Raw genomic sequence first — 19,720 nt, forward strand, 5'->3', positions numbered from 1 at the left:
AAATTTATAGGAAAACAGAGAGCTGTATAAATACCAAAAGAAAAAAAAAAAAGAAAAAGTCACCATCCATTTTGAGTGAACTCAGAATCACTCTTGCAGATACAAAGTACTGGAAATATCCCTGAACAAAACGAACAGCATCCTAAGTGATATTGTTTAGTAAGAACACTTACTGCTCAGTAACAAACAGTTAAGACTGGATTACCAAGAACAAACATTCTTTTTCAGGATGGGGTGATTGAGGTAAATAAATAAATGTAATTTTCAAGACTTTAAAATGATCTTTGATTTTGTATGTAAAAACATACTCAGTTTACCAGGAAATATATGTTTGAGTAATGTTTCTCCAACTAGGGGCAGTTGTCACAGCAACATACATAGACTGGAGAGTTCCCAGGCGGGCATAAAGATTGGTGCTGGGAAACAGCCACCACTTCTGCGGAGTATGATGCTGGCCTCTCTCCTTGTCCGGTATTAAGTTGGCTTTCCATTTTACTGAAAGGGACGGAAGTCACATGCCGCCGTATCACCATCATCTTGTTTACTGTATACTTGTTCTCAATTAATCAAAGGAAATGTGATGCTACTGTTCTACACTGATGATGATGATCACATGATATCATCCATCGTCTGTAGCACACTGAAAGTTCAGAAAGTGAGCTTAAGCATTTTCTCATTTAATCCCCCAAATACTTTGCCTAGAAGGAATTATTAACTTCCTCTTACAGATGAGAAATTTAGGCTCAGAAAAGTTAGATGAGCGGGAATAAGTAGACAGGCACTCACATAAAGGACATATATCAAATGTGATAGGTGCTTTCTATTATAAAGCACATTGCACATGACTGTGATAGCTTGGAAAAGATGTGGCTAAATAACTAACATGGGTTACATCTAGAAAATGGCTTCTGGTGAGGCTTAATGAACAAGAATGAGGTGGTAACTTCATTTTGAGAAGAAAAAATTTATAAAGTCTTTTTAGTTGCAAAGATGAGAGTAAAAATGATGGCTTAAGCCATGCTGTGCAACGCTGGCAGGGAATGGATATGCATGCTGAACTAAGTGCCCTTGGTCATTTTATTTGCATACTACTTAGCTTCTCAATCCGTTTAATAATATCATCCAGTAATTCCTAGGGAATATTGCCAATGGTGTAGGCCATTTTGTAGAGGTAAGTAGTTAGTGCTGTTTCAGTTCACCTACTATTTCTATGGTAGGAAATCCTGACTTTCATTCAAAACAGCTAAAATTTATCATCAAATTTCCACTACAAAATTTCACAGACAAACCACAAGGTTTCCTCTTGTGCTGATTTAACTGTCCTTCAGAGTCTGCTATGGCTAGATTAAGACCTGATTCTTATTTTTTCCTTTTCTAGGAAGTCAGTAATGTTCTGCCGTGTCATTTATGAGACTGATTTATCAGTAGTAAATGAAAAACAAAATTATATTAAACCCCTTTCTCTTTATAATGTGCTACAAAGAAGTGGTCTGGGGAAGTCTTGGGTTATTATAGATGCATGCTTTTTCACTTAAAATTTTTTGATTATTCAAATATACTTTATCATATCAGGGAAGCATGAACATTAACTCTGATCAAATATTATTACAAAGGATTTTATGCAATAACAAATGACTTTGACTTTTAATAAAGCACTCAGAACAAGAACATTTAGCATCTTACTTGCTTTCAGGTGTCAGGTAAATGGCCACAGTATCCCTTAATGCACAGATTTCAAGCCTTGCCTGAAGATGAAAAAAGGATAAAAGTGACAACAGGAAAATGCTTCAATCATCAAATACAAACAGGAAACGAGGCAGAGCAGCCTCTGCCCTCAGGTACCATGGGCACACCGCTCAGCAAGGTGCCCGTTCCCTCCACGAGGGTGACTAACGAACAGGAACAGACTTTCTAAAATGGTCCAGAGAGATAGGCTATGACAACATTTCCTTTTACCAGGAATGAACTTGTGTCAAGTATATGACTGTCAGGGCAGGGCGCTAGATGCCTTGCTATGAAATGATTTTCCAGCCATTTGTATTTATTCTCTAACCAGTAACTTTTCTCTTAAAATTCTGAATCTGAAATGCTGCTCTGACTGATTCCCTTCCCCCACAGATTTAAGGAAGTGGTTGGTTTACTTCCTCACACTGATGACCTTCTTAGCACAGACTTTCATCTCAAAAGTGAACCTACAGCTCTATGGATCCAACAGAATCACAGCTGGCTTTGTTGGCAGAAATTGACAGATTGATCCTATAATTCATGTGGGAATTCCAGGGATCTAGAATTGCCAGAACAATCTTGAAAAAAGAATAACACTGGTGGAGGCCTCACACTTCCCGATTTCAAACTTGCCCCAAAGTTACACTAAGTGTAGTAGTGCTGGCAGAAGGACAGGTACATGGGTCAATGGAAGAGAACTGAGAGTCCAGTGATAAGCCCTCACATTTATGGTCAACTGATTTTCAACAAGTGTGACAAGACAATTTAATAAGGAGAAACAGTCTTTTCAACGAATGATGCAGGTACAATTGGAGAGCCATAGGCAAAAGGATAAAGTTGGACCCCTTCCTTAGTGCAAAAATTAACTCAAAATGGATCATAGACCTACATGTAAGAGATAAAAATGTAAAACTCTTAGAAGAAAGCAAGAGTAAACCTTTGTGACCCAGGGCTGGGCAAAGCCTTTTAGAAATGACAACAAAAACACAAGTACCGAACACACAAAAAATAAATAAACTAGATAGCATCAAAACTAATAACTTTTCTGCTGCAAAGGATACCATTAAAAAAGTGAAAAGACAACCCCAGAAAGGAGAAAAACTGCACAAATCAAATATCTGATGAGGGATTTCTATCAAGAATATGTAAAGAACACTTAAAATGCAATAATACATACAAATGGTCAATAAAACATGAAAATATGCTTAACATCATTAGCCATTGGGGAAATGCAAATCCAAACTACAATGAGATACCATTTCACACACACTATAATAGAAAGGCTATTGTTAAGAAAATGGAAAATAAGTGCTGGTGAGGATGTGGAAAAACTGGATTCCTTGTACATCCCAGTCTTAATGTAAAATGATCCAGCTACTTTGGAAAACAAGTCTAGCAGTTCCTCAAAAGGTTAACATAGAGTTACCACCATATGACCCAGCAATTCCACCCCTAGATATCTACCCAACAGAAATGAAAACAGTCCACACAAAAAGCTGTACATGAATATTCACATCATTATTCATATTAGCATAAAAAGGGAAGGAACCCAAATGATCATCAACCGATGGTTAGATCCCCCCACCCCCACAATGGCTCCCTCATCTATTTTGCTCATTGTTTTTGCTCCTACTCTCCTTGTCTGTTTTTCCTTTAGGAGATACCAAGAACTGAACCTGGGACTCCCATGGGGGAAGTGGGTGCTCAACTGCTTGAACCACATCTGCTCCCTGCTCATTTTGTTTTTCCTCGATGATGACTAGGTTTTTTTTTTTGTCTTATTTAGGAGGCACAGGGAACTGAACATGGGACCTCCCATGTGGGAGAAGTGTGCTCAACTGCTTGGGCCCCATCTGCTCCCCCCTGGAGAGATTTTATAATATATATTTTTTTGTTTTAGGTACCAGGGCCAAAGATTGAATCCCAGACCTCATATATGGGAAGCCAGCACTTAACCACTGAGCCACCTCAGCTCCCTGAATAGATTTTATTAGGCAATAAAAAAGATTGAAGTACTGATATGTGCTACAACATGGACGAACATTGAAAACATACTGAATCAGAGCATGGGGTTTCTTTTGGGGGTGATAAAAATGTTATAAAACAGATTCTGATGATGACTGCCCAACTTTGTGAATATATGAAAAATCAATGACTTGTATACTCTAAATAGAAGACTTGCATAATATCTATACAAAATCTTAAGAAACAAAAGCTAACCTAAAGCTTTTGGTTTTCATGTTTAGGTCTTTGATCCAATTTGAGTTAATTTTGTATGTGGTCTGAGATAGGGGTCTACTTTCATTCTTTTGCTTATGGATATCCAATTTATCCAAAACCATTTGCTGAAGAAACTAGTCTTTCCCCATTCAGTGGACATGGTATCCTTGTCAAAAATCAATTGGCCAGGAGAGGAGGAGGAAGATGATCGCAGAGTGAAGAGCTCTAAGAGCCAGCTCATCCTATAAGGCAGTTAGTAATCATCCAGAGCTATCTAAAGCACCTGTATGGGGGGGCACGGGAGATGAGAGAGCATCTTACAACAACCTTAAGAATGCAAGTAGGAGACTGCCCATCTGCAGTGAAGATTCATGAGCAGAGCCCTCCACGCCATGGAGACTGGTACCCATCCCCTGCTAGCAATGCAAGCCACCCCAGGAGCTATTCCCTGGCTGGAGTTGGAAGCACCACTGCCCAAAAAAGGGGGAGGAAGAGATGGAAGGGCACTGATTTCAGCTACTGATTAGTAAATTCAGCTGGCTAATGTCCAATCCTAATAACAGCTAAAGTATGAACCTGGCTAATGTGCAATCCTAATAACAGCTAAAATATGAACCTCTTCAAGCCAGAAAGAGACTGGTAGCCTTGATTTTAACTCTGTCCCTGGCATGAGGGCAAGTGGGCTGATTGAAAAATCACAGTAATGGTAGGATAGGTTTCTTTCCACCCAGATCGGACTGCAGCCCTGGCTTAGGCTCCAGCCCCAACTCTGGCAGGGAGGAAGCTGGGGGGACCTCACTAGGGTCTTTGGGCAACGCAGGTACTTTTCTGCATAGACTGGACTGTTGGTCGCCAGTGGCTCCATCCCCATTCCCCAATAAGGAAAGAGGGGGCTGGTGTTTCCCCAGCCTCTCTGGGCAGCTGCAGGCACTTTCAGCCTGCACAGACTGCACTGTTGGGCACCTGTGGCTCCTTCCCTGCCCCTGATAATACAAGGGGGGGCAGTGTTTCCTCAGCCTCTCTGGGTAACTGCAGGTGCTCAGGCCTGCATGGACTGGATTATAGGGCACCTGTGGTTCCATCCCCACACCTGAAAGGGCAAAAGGGACAGTACTCCCTCAGCCTCTCAGGGCAACTGCAGGTGCTGTCGGCCTAGATGGATTAGACTGTTGGACAGTCCTGAGGCTCCATCCCCACCCCTGGCAAGAGAGGAGGGAGGGCGGTGGTATGTCAGTCTACCTGGGCAACTGCGATCAGTTTTGACCTGCACGGTTTAGTTTGTTGCCCACACCTGTGGCTCCATCCCTGCCCCAGGGATGCTCCATCACTCTCTCTGGGCAACTACAGATGGTCTTAGCTTGCTTGCTTTACTGCACATGGCTGTGGCTCTGTCCCTATCCCCAGCAGAAGAAAAAAGTGGGAAAAGCTTCATCAATTCCTGGGGCTCCATGTGCAGCTTCAGCCTCTAGGGTTTACAGTACCAACTGAATCCTTGGCTACTATCATATAACCAGCAAGGGAGAAAGGGCAAGAAACAGATGAAAAAGAGCTAAAAAAAAAAAACAACAAAAAAACAAAAACCAAAAACCCTCAGATTGGCTAAATGTAAGCAACTATAAAGTTCCAAATTAAATTGATCTGAATATCAAAGAGGGGCTATAGCACAAAGCCAGTCAAATAGAAATCCTTAAAGAAACTGCACCCAGAATAAATACATCTAGTAAACCAGATGCCAAGAGACCAACAAAAAAATACAATACATATCGGGAAACAAGAAGGTATAGCCCAGTCAAAAGAGCAAGCTAAGCCTCCAGATGACATAAAGGAATTGAGACAACTAAGCATAGATGTTCAAACAAATCTCCTTAATAAATTCAATGAGATGGATAAAGTGATTAAGGATATTAAGAAGAATATAAATAGATTTCATAGGAATGAAAGGTATGATAATGAAATTTAAATATATACTGGAGGCATTTAACAGTAGAGTTGAGAAGGCAGAAGAAAAGATCAGTGAGCTTGAAGGCATGGCCTCCAGTATGGAAAAAAAATGAACAGGGTCTCAGGGAACTAAATGATGGCAAGAGACATGCAAACATACATGTCATGGATGTCCCAGAAGGAGAAGAGAATGGAAAAGGGCTGAAGGAATATTTGAAGAAATAATGGTAGAAAATTTTCCAACCCTAATGAGGGACATAGAAGCACAACGGACTGCTATCCGAATAAATTTGAACAGACCTACTCTGAGACACATACTAATCACAATGTCACCTGCCAAAGACAAAGAGAGAATTCTGAGAGCAGCAAGAGAAAAGTGAGGCATCACATACACGAGATGCCCAATAAGATTAAGTGCTAAATTTCTCATCAGAAATCACAGAGGCAAGAAGGCAGTGTTATGATATATTGAAGATACTGCAAGAAAAAAAGTGCCTGCCAAGAACTTTATATAGAGCAAGACTGCCTTTCAAATATGAGGGTAAGTTTAGAATATTCACAATTAAACAGAAACTGAGAAGACTGGCATTGATGAAAATAATAATGAGAGTGCTAAACCTAGGAGAGAGGACTGGAAGAAAGTCTAGAAATTAAGATTATATCAATAAAAATAACTGAAAGTATAAAATGAGTGGTGAAAACAAGATATGAGAGATGAAACCCAAAGGTCAAAATGGGTAAAGTAAGAACTGTCTTTACAGTAATAACATTGAATGTTAATGGATTAAACTACATAACCAAAAGACACAGACTGGTGGGATAGATAAGAAAATCCTAGCATCTATATACTGTCAACAAGAGACTCACTTTATACCTACCAAGGATACCAATAGATTAAAGGTGAAAGACTGGAAAAAGATATTCCATGCACAAAAAAGAGGGTGTGGCTATACTTACAATGGACGGAATAGACATTAAAAGCAAAATTGCTATTAGAGATAAGGAAGGACATTCTATATTAATAAAAGGGGCAATTCACCAGAAAATGTAACAATCATAACTGTATATGCACCTGACCAGGATGCCCAAATTAATGAGGCAAACACTGGCAAAACTGGAGGGCAAAAGAGATGTCTCTACAATAATATGTGGAGACTTCAATAAACTATTCTTATCATTGGATAGAATTCTGGGCAGAGGATCAATAAAGAAGCAAAAAACTTAAATAATATGACAAATGGACTAAACCTATTAGATACACACCAAACATTGAACCCCCAAACAGCAGTATACATATATTCCTTCTCAGGAGCTCATGGATCCTTCTCCAGGATACACCATATGCTGGATCACAAAGCAGATCTCAATACATTTAACAAGATTGAAATTACACAAAGCACTATCTCTGATCACAATGGAATAAAGTTGGAAATCAACAACAGGCAGAAAAAGGGAAAATTCACAAACATATGGAGATTAAACAACACACTTCTTTTTTTTTTAAAGATTTATTTTATTTTTCTCCCCTTCCCCCCTGTTGTATGCTCTCTGTGTCCATTTGCTGTATGTTCTTCTGTGTCTGCTTGCATTGTCAGGTGACACCGGGAAACTGCATCTTTTTTTTGGTTATTGCTGTGTCATCTCTCCGTGTGTGCGGTGCCACTCCTGGGTGGGCTGCGCTTTTTTCACACAGGGCAGCTCTCCTTGCAGGGTGCACTCCTTGCATGTGGGGCTCCCCTGCATGGGGGTGCCCCCGCGTGGCATGGCACTCCTCACACACTGCAGCGCTACGCCTGGGCCGGCTTACCACACAGGTCAGGAGGCCCTGAGGATCGAACCCTGTACCCTCCATATGGTAGGCAGACACTCTATCAGTTGAGCCAGTCCGCTTCCCTAAACAACACACTCTTAAATAATCAGTGGGTCAAAGAAAAAATTGAGAGAAAAATCAATAAATATCTACAGACAAATGAAAACGAGAACACAGAACATATAGGATGTATTGAAGGCAGTGCTGAGAGGGAAATTTATAGCCCTCTATGCTTACATAAAAAAAAGAAGAGAGGAGCAGATGCAGCTCAAGCAGTTGAGCACCTGCTTCCCACATGGGAGGTCCTAGGTTCAGTTCCTGGTGCCTCCTGGAAAAAATAAAAACAAACAAAAAGCAAAAAAGCAAAACCAAAAAAACCAACTCAGGGGAGCCGATGAGGTTGAGCACTGGCTTCTCATATATGAAGTCCTGGGTTCAATCCCTGGCCCCTGGTACCTTCAAAAACTAAACTAAAATAAATAAAATAAAAAAATAAAAAAGAAGAAAGAGCTAAATCAATGACCTATCCACACAGTTGGAAGAACTAAAAAAGAACACCAAACTATTTCCAAAGCAGGCCAAAGGAATTAAATAACAAAAATTTTAGCAGAAAAAAGTGAACTTCAGAACAAGAAACATTAGAGAGAATCAACAAAATCAAAAGTTTGTTCTTTGAGATTAACAAAATTGACAAATCCTTAGCTAGAGTGAAAAAGTGAAAGTGAGAGAAGATGCAAATAACTAAAATTAAATGGAGACATTACTACTGACGGCATGGAAATAGAAGAGGTCATAAATAAGACACTACAAACAACAGTACTACAACAAATTAGGCAATGTAGAGGAAACCAAAAACTTCCTAGGAACATATGAGCAACTTACAATGACCCAGAAGAAACAGAAGACCTCAATTAAAGGGACTGAAACAGTCCCCAAAATGAAAAGTCCAGAACCACATGGTTTCACAGGTGAATTCTACCAAACTTTCAAAGATGATTTAATACCAATCTTTCTCAAACTATTAAAAAAAATTGAACAAGAAGGAATGCTACCAAACTCATTCTATGAAGTCAATATTACCCTAATACCAAATCCAGGTAATACATTACAAAAGAAAAAAAGAAAATTACAGGCTCATTTCCCTATTGCATACATATGCAAAAATCCTCAACAAAATACTTGCTAATTGAATACTACAACACCACATTAAAAGAACTAGTCATCATGATCAAATGGGTTTTACAGGAGGCATGAAAGGAAAAGGTAGTTCAAGACAAGAAAATCAATCAGCATAATACATCACTGTATTAATAATCAAAGAAGAAAAATCAGTTCATCATCTTGATTGATGCAGAGAAGGTATGACGAAATAGAGCACCCTTTCTTGATAAAACTACTACAAAAGAGAAGAATTGAAGGAAACTTTCTCAACATGATAAAGGTATATATAAATACCCACAGCTAACATTGTACTCAATGGTGAAAGATGGAAAGCTTTCCTGTTGAGATCGGGAACAGGACAAGGATGCTCACTGTCACCACTGTTGTTCATTATTTTGCTAGATGTTCTAGTTAGAGGAATCACGCAAGAAAAAGAAATAAAAGGCATCTAAATCGGAAAAGAAGAAGTAAAACTTTCACTCTTCGTAGATGATATGACACCATACTTAGGAAGTCCCTAAAAACCTACAACAAAGCTATTAGAATAAATGAGATCAGCAGAGTGACAGGATACAAGATTAATATGCAAAAATCAGTAGTGTTTCTATACACTAGTAATGAGCAATCTGAGGAATAATTCAGGGGAAAAAATTCCATTTACAATAGTGCCTAAAGGAATCAAATATTATATTTAGGAATAAACTTAACCAAGTACGTAAAGCACTTGTATTCAGAAAACTACAATGCATTGCTAAAAGAATCAAAGAAAAGACCTAAATAAATGGAAGAACACTCTGTGTTCATGCATCAGAAGACTAAGTATCGTTAAGATGTCAGTTCTACTGAAATTGGTTATAGATTCAATGCATTTGCTACATAAATTCTACCAGCATTTTTTTTTTTCAAAGAAAAGGAAAACCCCATTATCAAATTTATTTGGAAGGGTAAGGGGCCCTAAATAGCTAGAAACATCTTAAAAAGGAAGAAAAAAGTTGGAGGATGCTCACTTCTGGACTTTAAATCACATAATCTAGCTCCTAGCTACAGGGGTAAAAACAGTGTGGTACTGGCATAAAGACAGACATATAGACCAATGAAACAAAAATGATGGTTCAGAAACAGACCCTCACATCTATGGTCAAGTGACTTTTGACAAGCCTGTGAAACCCACCCAGCTGGGGCAGAACAGTCTGTTTGTCAAATGGTGCTAGAACTGGCTATCCATAGCCAAAAGAAAGAAAGAGGACCCCTATCTCACACCTTATACAAATATTAACTCAAAATGAATCTAAGCTCTAAACATAAAAGCTAGAAACATAAACTCCTGGAAGAAAATGTTGATAAACTTTTTCAAGACCTGGAAGGGTCTGGATTCTTAAACCTTACACTGAAAGCATGAGCAATGGAAGAAAACATGGGTGAATGGGACCTCCTGAATCAAACATTTTTGTGACTCAAAGGATTCTGTCAAGAAGGTAAAAGGCAGCCCACTCAATGGGAGATAATATTTGGAAACCACAGATCTGATAAGGTTTGGATTCCATGCTATATAAACAGATCATGCAACTCAATAATAAAAGAGCAAGCAATCCAATTTTAAAAATGGGCTTAAACAGACAGTTCTTCAAAGAGGAAATATAAATGGTGAAAAAGCACATGAGAAAACATCTAATATCACTGTTAGGGACATGCAATAAAAACTACAATAAGATATAACTCATAGAATGGTCATTACTAAAAACAAAACAAAACAAAACAAGCAGAAAACCAAATGTGCTGGAGAGGATATAGAAAAATAGGAACACTCCTTCACTGCTGGTGGGAATGTAAAATAGTCCAGGCTGTGTGGAAGAGTTTGGTAGTTCCTCAGGAGGCTAAATATAGAACTGCCACGTGATATATATTTCTCTCCTAGGAATATATCCAGAAGAACTGAACTGTGACACAAAGAGACATTTACACACTAATGTTCATAGCGGTGTCATTTTCAATTGCCAAAAAGATGGAAACAAACCAAGTGTCTAGCAACTGATGAATGGATAACAAAATGTGGTATATACATACGATTTAATACTATGCTGCTCTAAGAAGAAGTGAAATTGGGACACGTGATAACATGAAGAATCTTGAAGACATTATGCTGAGTGAGATAAGCCAGACACAAAAGGACAAATACTGTATGGTCTCAAGAATATGAACTAAACATGAAGAATAAATGCACGGAGTTAAAACGTAGAGTATAGGTTATTAGAAGACAGGATGAGGGATATGAATATGTACTAATGCTTAATGTATGTAGAAGTTTTAATTAGCTTGACTGTAAAAGTGTGGAAATGGAAAGAGTTAATAGTAACACATTATACTGAGTATAACTAACACGGCTGGTTTATAAATGCTATTGTAGCTGAAAGGGATAGTCTAGGGATATAAATGTCAATCAAAAGAAAGCTAGAGAATAATTAAGGGAATGAAAAACATAGAGAACCCAGAGGTGGATGAGAATTGAGGTTAATAGTACAACTCAAGAACATTTTTGTAGAACAAATGTATATCACTATTACAAGGTGGTAAGACTGGACATGCATGGGAAAAATACAATTAATGTAACCTATGAACTATAGTTAACAGCAATATTGCAATATGCTTGCATCAATGTCAAAGAAGTACTGTGTTAATAATAGTGGGGTATGGAAAATATACCAAATGTATGTTATTGACCATAATTAGTTATAATAGTCTGATGATGTTATCTCACAATCTGTTAACAAATATTCCACAACAATGTAATGTGTTGGTGAAGGAAGTTGTATGGGAATTCTGCCCATTTGCATGATTGTTTTCTAAGTTCACGAGTTTTCTAATAAAATTTTTAAAAAAGTTAACTGGCCAGTCAATTCAGTAATTTGTCAGCATTTCTAAATTTAGATACATAAAGCTATAAATATTTCTGCCCACTGCCCACCTCTCCAATTGGCCAAATATGTACAGATTTATGCTGAACTCTCAATTTGATTTCACTGGTCTACCCTTGTGCTAGTACCATGCTCTTTTGATTACTGTAGCTCTGTAATAAGTTTTAAAATCTGGCAGTGAGTCCTCCGAGTTTGTCAAGACGGTTTTGAGTATTCAGGACCACTTACCCTTCATTTCTGTAAAGAATACTGTTGGAATTTTATTGGGGATTGTGAATCTGTAAATTGCTTTGGATTGTACTGCCATGTTGACTACATTAAAGTCTTCCAATCTGTGAGCATGGAATATCTTTCCATTTATTAGGTCTTTTTCAACTACATTCAGTAATGCTTTGTAGTTTTCCATGTACAACACCTTTACATTCTTGGTTAAAATTTATTTATTGCTGAGTTCATTCATTAGCTCTAGTAGTTTCTTTGCGGATTCTTTGTGATTTTCTATATTAGGATCATGTCATCTGCAATAGGGATAGTTTTACTTTTCCTTCCCATCCTGGATGCCTTTCATTTCTTTCTTTCTTTTTTGCTTAAATGCTCTGGTTAGAATTTTCAGAACAATTAAAATTAAGTTTCTCAGTCAGACTAGACACATGTGGTTAGTGCTTACCATATTGACAATATAGATACATATCATCATAAAAGTTCTATTGGACAGTGCTGCCCTAGGGATTATGATATATGTCTTTTTCAGTCTTCTTACAGTTAATGTAGCACTTCACATAAAATTTAGAAACTTTGAAAATGTATTAGTCTATTTTTATCTATTTCCATGCTTTATGCTATAGTTATCTTAGGTTTTACATACATTAAAAATCCCACCAGGCAATGCTGACTTATAAGGCATACGTATTTTTTTTAAAAAATTGTGAAGAAAAATCTTTTACAGTTACCCACATACTTACATTTCTGATGCTCTACTTTCTCCCCGAAGGTCTGTGTCCACCTGGTACTGTTACCCTTCAGCCTGAAGAATTTCTTTCAGCATTTCTTATATACAAAAATTTTACTGCTGAGCTTTCTTATCTATTAACTTATTATTGATTATGATTCCTTTAATCAATGAATACAGGTGCTTGAAAATCCTTGTAGGCGAATTCCACCACCAGGGTCATCTCAAGGATGGTCTCAGTTGATTGTCTTTCCTATTGAGTTTGGGTCATAGTTTCCTGTTTTGTTTTGTGTGTATCAGTTAAGTTTGGATTGTATGCTGGCCATTCTGGAAGTTATGTTGTGGGGACTCTGGATTTGTAGTATACCTCTAAAGAGTGTTCATTTTTGTTTATTTTAGCAAGCAATTAACTTATTTGGACTCAAACTGAAAGCAGTTTCTTACTTCAGTTCTTTTAGCTTTAGCTGGGCTGGCTTTGTAGTTTCACCAGACATACATAGTTTGGGCATCAACCAGAGATTCGGGCAGTGTAGGTACAAAGAATTTATGGCTCTTCCTATCTACTCTCTGGGATATCCCCTTACTTTCTAACAGTTATGATTGCCCTAAACCCTATTATTCAAGCCAGAAAGATGGCAGGTTTTATATTGGAGTGGAAGGCAGTCTGCCTTGAAGTTGAAGTCCATAAAAAGGAGATAACACACCAAAGTGCCATTTCCTCCAGAATCTGCCCACTAATGCTTCAGGTATTGGTCTTTGATATATTATTTAGAGTTGTCATCTGTGGGGGAGGTTTGGTTTGATAGGAGCTTCCTCAGCTGGAAGAAGCAGAACTGCCATTCTGCCATTGCTTTTTAAAAACACATTCATGATGCTCCCAGGATACTGGAAGATCACAACTAGGAGGTCATTCTCCAATATGTCTACACACTTTGGCTCCTCCCAGTTGGGTTATATGCAAACCAAGAACCATCTGGTTTATAGCAGTTATACTTGATATTATAATTATGTAATTTGAATAATTAGTACATAAACTGATGAAATGAATGAAAAGAGACATTGTTTGTTGCTTCTATGCAAACTGCACTGAATGCTTTGCAATGACTCATAATAGATCTCCAATTTTTAGTTCCATTAAAAGCAAGCCCACCTGCATACCACAAAATTGATGAATAAAAATACATTTACACGAACATGTACATTTACATGAACAGAGGTTCAACATGGAACTGAAAGGTTCTGGCACCTGTAATGCTCCATTTTTGCTGAACGATGAAACACACTGCATTAGTCGACTGAGCTCTTCAGAAACAGCTTCCACCACCTTGGACAGTACCCGGGGCACCAATTCTTTGGAAATAGTAAACACCTGTTTGAAAGTTTAAAATAAGAAAACATTATGCATTATGGTGGTTTTTCCTGATTTGAATTTATTAAAAGCAAAGGAAACAGCATAGTAACTCACAGGTATTCCAAGTTATATTTTTAAAGGACTAAAATTATAAGTGAAAGGAAGATAAAGAGCTATACTTAAATCATATTAACTGATAATTCACAACAAAAAATAATTCTCTTCAGAATATGTTATTGGCAAATATAGTCTTGAAAGGTATTATTGATGTTGATAAACTAAAAATAGTTTTGAAGGTTTCTTCTTCCTCTTGGCCCTTTCACAAGGAAGAAATATGATTTCTAAAGAGGAAACTACAAAAATATTGGGTCAAATGCTCCTTAGAATATAAGCAACATAATTTTCAAACTGGGTGCAGTATTTTGTATTGGACAAGGTCCCAGATTTTACTATTTGCTGTATTAAAATGTATTCCACTTCACTGAAGTAAAACATTATTTTTAAAGTTTGATCATTCCAAACTAAGAGTTATCATATTTGGAAATTTAGTGAATTTTACTAACTTAACTTAGAAATAAAATTAAATCATATCTTCTTTTTAACTTTTCCTTTTTTCAGAGTGAGTCACTAGTATCAAATCTTTGGGTCAACCCAAACAAAACTCAAATGTTCAAGATGACTTTTGGCAAGTTAAGATCATGTGGGAGAGAGTAAATGGTAAATATTATGATTGAAATTCTACTTTCAGTCAATGGACTAAACTAAAAGGCGCTTGAAAAGCCTAATGTTTATAAGTGATCTCAAGGCAACTGAAAACAGACATTAATCAACGCTGTCTCATTAAAGCACCATCACTAAATGCCCATATATTTTCCAGTCCTTTGACTCTCACCTGTCCACCTTCTACAGAAATCTTTCACCAAGTGGTGATTTAATTTTATCCCCGAATTTTATAGGACACTAACTTAAGAATAACAATTTTATATCTCTGATACAATCACAGCTGAACATATACTACTCATTATATAAAGATCTACATGATACACTCCTTGCCAGATTTAAATAATATAAAAACTTCCCTTCCATAGAGAAATTTCTCTTCCCAAAGAAATTAACCTATAATAGATTCTAATGCTCTTCTGCTTTAGTTGCTTTAAATTTAGAGCCAAGTTTAGGAATATTTTGTTTCCTCTGTCACTCTTTGGTTTTAGCTTACTTAGCTCTATTTCTTTCATTTTCCTTTGATGCTTTCAGATACTTCTGGGTGTAGGGAAGTAGTTTAATATATATATATTAGAGGAACAGGTTATGCAGCACTTAGGTGACAGTGGAGTACGCAGCGATGATTGCGTGGCCCTGCCCCCTTTTATCTGGTCACGCATCAGTCTATGAAACATAGCTCCCTTCAAGTACCGGCAGAGCAGTGAGGAATGGACAGTGAGATTACAGGAGGAAATGTCGTGGTCTTCAGACATTCCTCAGAAGAGTCCTCCTAACAAGGATGCTAATGTGAAGCTCGTGATGATGATGCTTCAAGTGAGGGCAAGTTTCCAGGTGAACCAAAAGCACCGGCATGTGCGTGCACTTAGTCAGCCACTGTGAGTGCTTCCTACCTTCAGCCTGCTCTTTGGAGCTTATCTTTCTAACAAGCTTTCTGGATCCCCAACCATAACATGAGACTGTATCACAACAGGAGGAAGACACCAAAGCTTATTTGTATACTAGCTAAAAAGTGGTTAATGAATTTTTCACAATAAGGAATTTAACATTCTTTAAAGGGAAAAACATCCTTTTGCTCTTTCTTCTCTTCACCTTTCAAGTATTAATGAATTTAGTTTTAATTATGAGTGAAAATAGTTTCAGAGAAAGACCCTCATAGTTTTAACAAAATCACACACATATATACATACACATGAAAGTAGAACTGTGTTTTATTTACACTGAAATATATTCTGAAGGGGATAAAGACCACCATAAAAACCACCAAATTTGCCTTTTTTTTTTTTTTTTCCCCAGTTCCCACATCTCTTGGTAACATCTAATGATAGCTTACCTCTGCATGCACTGCAATTATATTCACCAGTGCTTCTTTTAGATAGTTTCTGACACCTGAAACCAAGATGGGGGAGGAAAAAGGCATTTAATGGAAAAGCAAACCAACCCTCTCCTCTGCTGGCATTACTGCTGAAGAGTTCGTAGAAGGAGAAACAGAAAGTAACACTACTACTGTCTATTTCCGGTTGAGAACCAAATGGTGAAAGGACTATTTTCTTAAATGTCAAAAAAAAAAAAAAAAAAAAAAAATTAGGGGTTTTCTTTCATTGCTTTTCATTTCTGTAACTGTTGGTCAGTCTGCCTCAAAATTGAAATTTAGAAATGTATTTCAATTTTCTTCTTATATAAACACAGTAATAAACAAAATACAGAAGACATAAGGATACTTAATAAACCTTATAAAAACACATTAGTTTTTGTGTGATCTATGTATCTTAGAAAAAAGATAAAACAAAATAAAATGTTTCAACAGACTTAAAAAAAAATGTATGTTAAATATATATTATAACATTATTTCCAAAACCAAAAGTCAAATTATGACTACTTTGATCTGAAGGAATTGCCTTTTAGGAGAAACTTCTGACAAACCACACTGAATCTAATATTGTAAAGCAAGTTAAAGATTGGACAAAATAAAACTTTTCAGCATGGTATGGGATTAATATGTGTTATTTCACTCAGAAGCAGGTCCACACAAGATTTAAGAGTGCAGGGGTATAAACCCATTTCACAACCTACTAGCTGTGGCTTTTGGTAAGAGAAGTGTGAGCCTCTGTTTTCTCGTCCAAGAAAAGAGTATAACTGCAGCATGGCCCTTGCAGGGCTGTGGTGAACTAGAGGAAATAGTGCATGGATTAGGTCCAGGTATTCACAGCGCTCACTAATAGCTTTTATCATCATTACTTTCCAAGGGAAAAAAAATTAAAAACAAAATTGTTTCAGTTTAATTCTAAAACAGTTACTTTCATTTGGGGTAGAATTATATTTCAGCATGTTTTCTAGACTTGACAACACACACTGATAATGTGCGCTGTACAGAACAAGGAAAATTCTACTGTATTATAAAATCATGGATGTTGATGTTAATGATACTATGTCATTCAAGCTACTGATTATTTAGGAAAACTGCAATAGAAACCAAAGAACTATAACAAACTTTTGGAATTAGCACTTGCAGATTCTAAACATGTAACTTTTGATTATAGCTTTTGATTCTGCCATATCTATGGCATATAAATAAGTATACTTTTTCTTTTGAGGAGCTAGTTTCATATAGATTTCTTTGGGGGTAGGAAGATTTAGGTGTTACTAATCCTATTGTGCTAGTGGAATAACTGAGAAAGCTGAGTGACGACTAAGTATAATCCAGACATTAACTGACTCTTCCTGAGAAAAGGGCTGCCGTCTTACCTGGCAGGTGGGAGGAAAGGACAAAGTAGCCTACTGTGGTGAAAGTGAGATAAACTAACTTGTGCCTGAGAGCAGAAAAGCCTTCTTCCTACTAGGAGAGAGCACTGCCGCAGAGGGGCTCCCTGGGTGGTTCACCTACGGGTGGTCAAGGCAGGAGGGCGCCCCAGCACTTAGTGAGCCCCAGGGTCCCTCAGCACGGCCCCTTCCTCACTACTGCTCCCTGGCATCCTTCCCAATGCAAGGGGAGGGCTGCATGGAGGCTTTGGGTGAAAGCCTGTGATTACTGAGTTGTGGTCCAGAACCTTTAAATTGCACTCTTGTGGAAGGCCAGCTCAACTAGTCACCGTAAAGTATACATCTACTGAAAGCCAGTGATGCTCCAAGGAGCAAGAGTAAGAAATGCAAGTCTCTGACCTCCCTGAAAGCCAGGGTCCTGCCAATGCTCCTGGAAGAAGAGATGTCAGGAGCTGGAGGTTCTTAGTGCTCTAGCAATGATGACTGGAAATGTAAGTTGTTGTTTTTTTTTTTTAAATGTGAAAGAGAAAAACGGGTTTCAAGAGTGCTGACTAAAATCAGAAAATTAAACTTAGAATGAAGCAAGACAGTATCACATGCTTAGTGCAGTACGCTATAGTCTACTCCCACTCTGACCCCGACAAGAAAAACACTTTCTGGTAAAAGCCCTCCAGACTAAGTACCCTGTAAAAGAGGCCAATCTAAATTACTCAATACAAGTCTAAGGACAAACCTGTGAATATTAAGAATAAAAGCGGAGGAGACTTCCAACCAAAAGAACCATAGTTCTGTTGATTGAAACCTGGGAAAAAATTCAAGCTTCCTATTTTAGGTTGGCCACAGGTTTCACACACATAATATATTAGAAGGAGCAAATGGTGTTAACCTTTGACAAGTACGAAAATGGTGAGTTTCTTGGAGATTTCCTTTTTCTTTAATGAGTAGTAAAAAAAGGGGAAATAATTGTCTTTTTATTTTTTTCTTTCACAAAACAAATAACTGCCTTAAGGAGTAAATGGTAATGCTGGAAAAAGAGAAGGGAAAAATTTGTGGTCCTAGGATGAACAGAAATAGAGATCCTAGTCAAACCACACGTTAGGTCAGTAAAGGTTCAAAGAGACAACAATAATTTTAACACATCTGAAAAATGTAGGCTAGCTCAAGGCAGATCTCAGTGAAATATGAAATACTATTAAACCTCTGAAAGCAATGTATATGCTGGTTTTACAACTTAACAATAAAATCTGAAAAATATATAAATCAATAAATAGTTTATCTGCTTGTCTCCAAAAGGTACCCACTGTGTTAAATAATAGAATTAAGTACTTTTATTGCCCACTGGGCTGAAATGGTTTAGTTCTAAAGGAATGGTTAAAAGCTGTCATTGATTCATTTAACATAAAATTATCGAGCTTCTACTACATGGCGGACACTGCTAGGCACCTATCAGGAGTCAGATATTAGGTCCTTAAAGTAGACCATGTATATATCCACAGATCTTTGGAGCATTTCATTATTATAAGTTTTACCTTCATTAATGATATTCATATGTATCTAAGTTGTACAAAGCAAATATGTGCAAGATGGTTATATGAAGGGGTTTTACATTGTAAGGAAAAATCTTTGTATTCCAATTGAAAATAGTCTGCAAAAACAGTTATTTGCTCTTTGTTTTGGAAGTTCTTACATGATTAAAAGATTACTACTTGGGTAAGGGTGGAAAAAAGTAAGGGCAAAGGGCCTAGAGACTAGAAAGTGTCAACGTACAGGGAGTGAGGTCTGAAGATTGATAAACATGAACTCGATAAGATCTTTGTGGTCTTCCTAGTTCGAGCACTTCAATTCCTTTCTCTCTTCACTTCACTCCACACACAGCCAGCTATCAGCCTAAGGAGAAACAAATGGAAACCCAGCCTTCCTTCCCCATCTCTACCCAGTACTCACTCCAGGGTCCCAACTGAAACTTATAGATGTGTTTTTTAAAAAACTAAACTCAGATAATCCACCCAGTTTGAAAGGCCTGTTGAATTTTCTGTTTTTAAAATGTTGCCCAAAATCCAACTGTTGGAGGATGCCAGCTCTTTTGAAAATCGGAACCCAAAGAAACCTGTCATAGTTGCCGGGTGCCAGTGGTAGTCTTGCTAGTTCCATGGTACTAATGCTGAACAAGT

The 19,720-nt window shown here is 37.5% G+C and overlaps 1 protein-coding gene across 3 annotated transcripts in view; it reads right to left on the reverse strand.

The window, feature by feature from the left end:
• Positions 1-19,720, reverse strand: part of EXOC2 (exocyst complex component 2) — a 228,893-nt gene that overhangs the window by 3,537 nt on the left and 205,636 nt on the right. For all 3 annotated transcript variants that reach the window (XR_009182715.2, XM_004466865.2, XM_058285163.2), the window contains exons 24-26: positions 16,123-16,178; positions 13,965-14,087; positions 1,684-1,745 (exon numbers count right to left, since the gene is read on the reverse strand). Coding sequence is in view for 2 of the 3 variants with exons in the window: in XM_004466865.2 (XP_004466922.1) it covers positions 1,684-1,745; positions 13,965-14,087; positions 16,123-16,178 (241 nt within the window). In the remaining variant the exon portion in view is untranslated. The remainder of the gene's footprint in view (positions 1-1,683; positions 1,746-13,964; positions 14,088-16,122; positions 16,179-19,720) is intronic.

This window comes from Dasypus novemcinctus, chromosome 22, assembly GCF_030445035.2.
Source record: "Dasypus novemcinctus isolate mDasNov1 chromosome 22, mDasNov1.1.hap2, whole genome shotgun sequence".
Taxonomy (NCBI): Eukaryota; Metazoa; Chordata; class Mammalia; order Cingulata; family Dasypodidae; genus Dasypus; species Dasypus novemcinctus.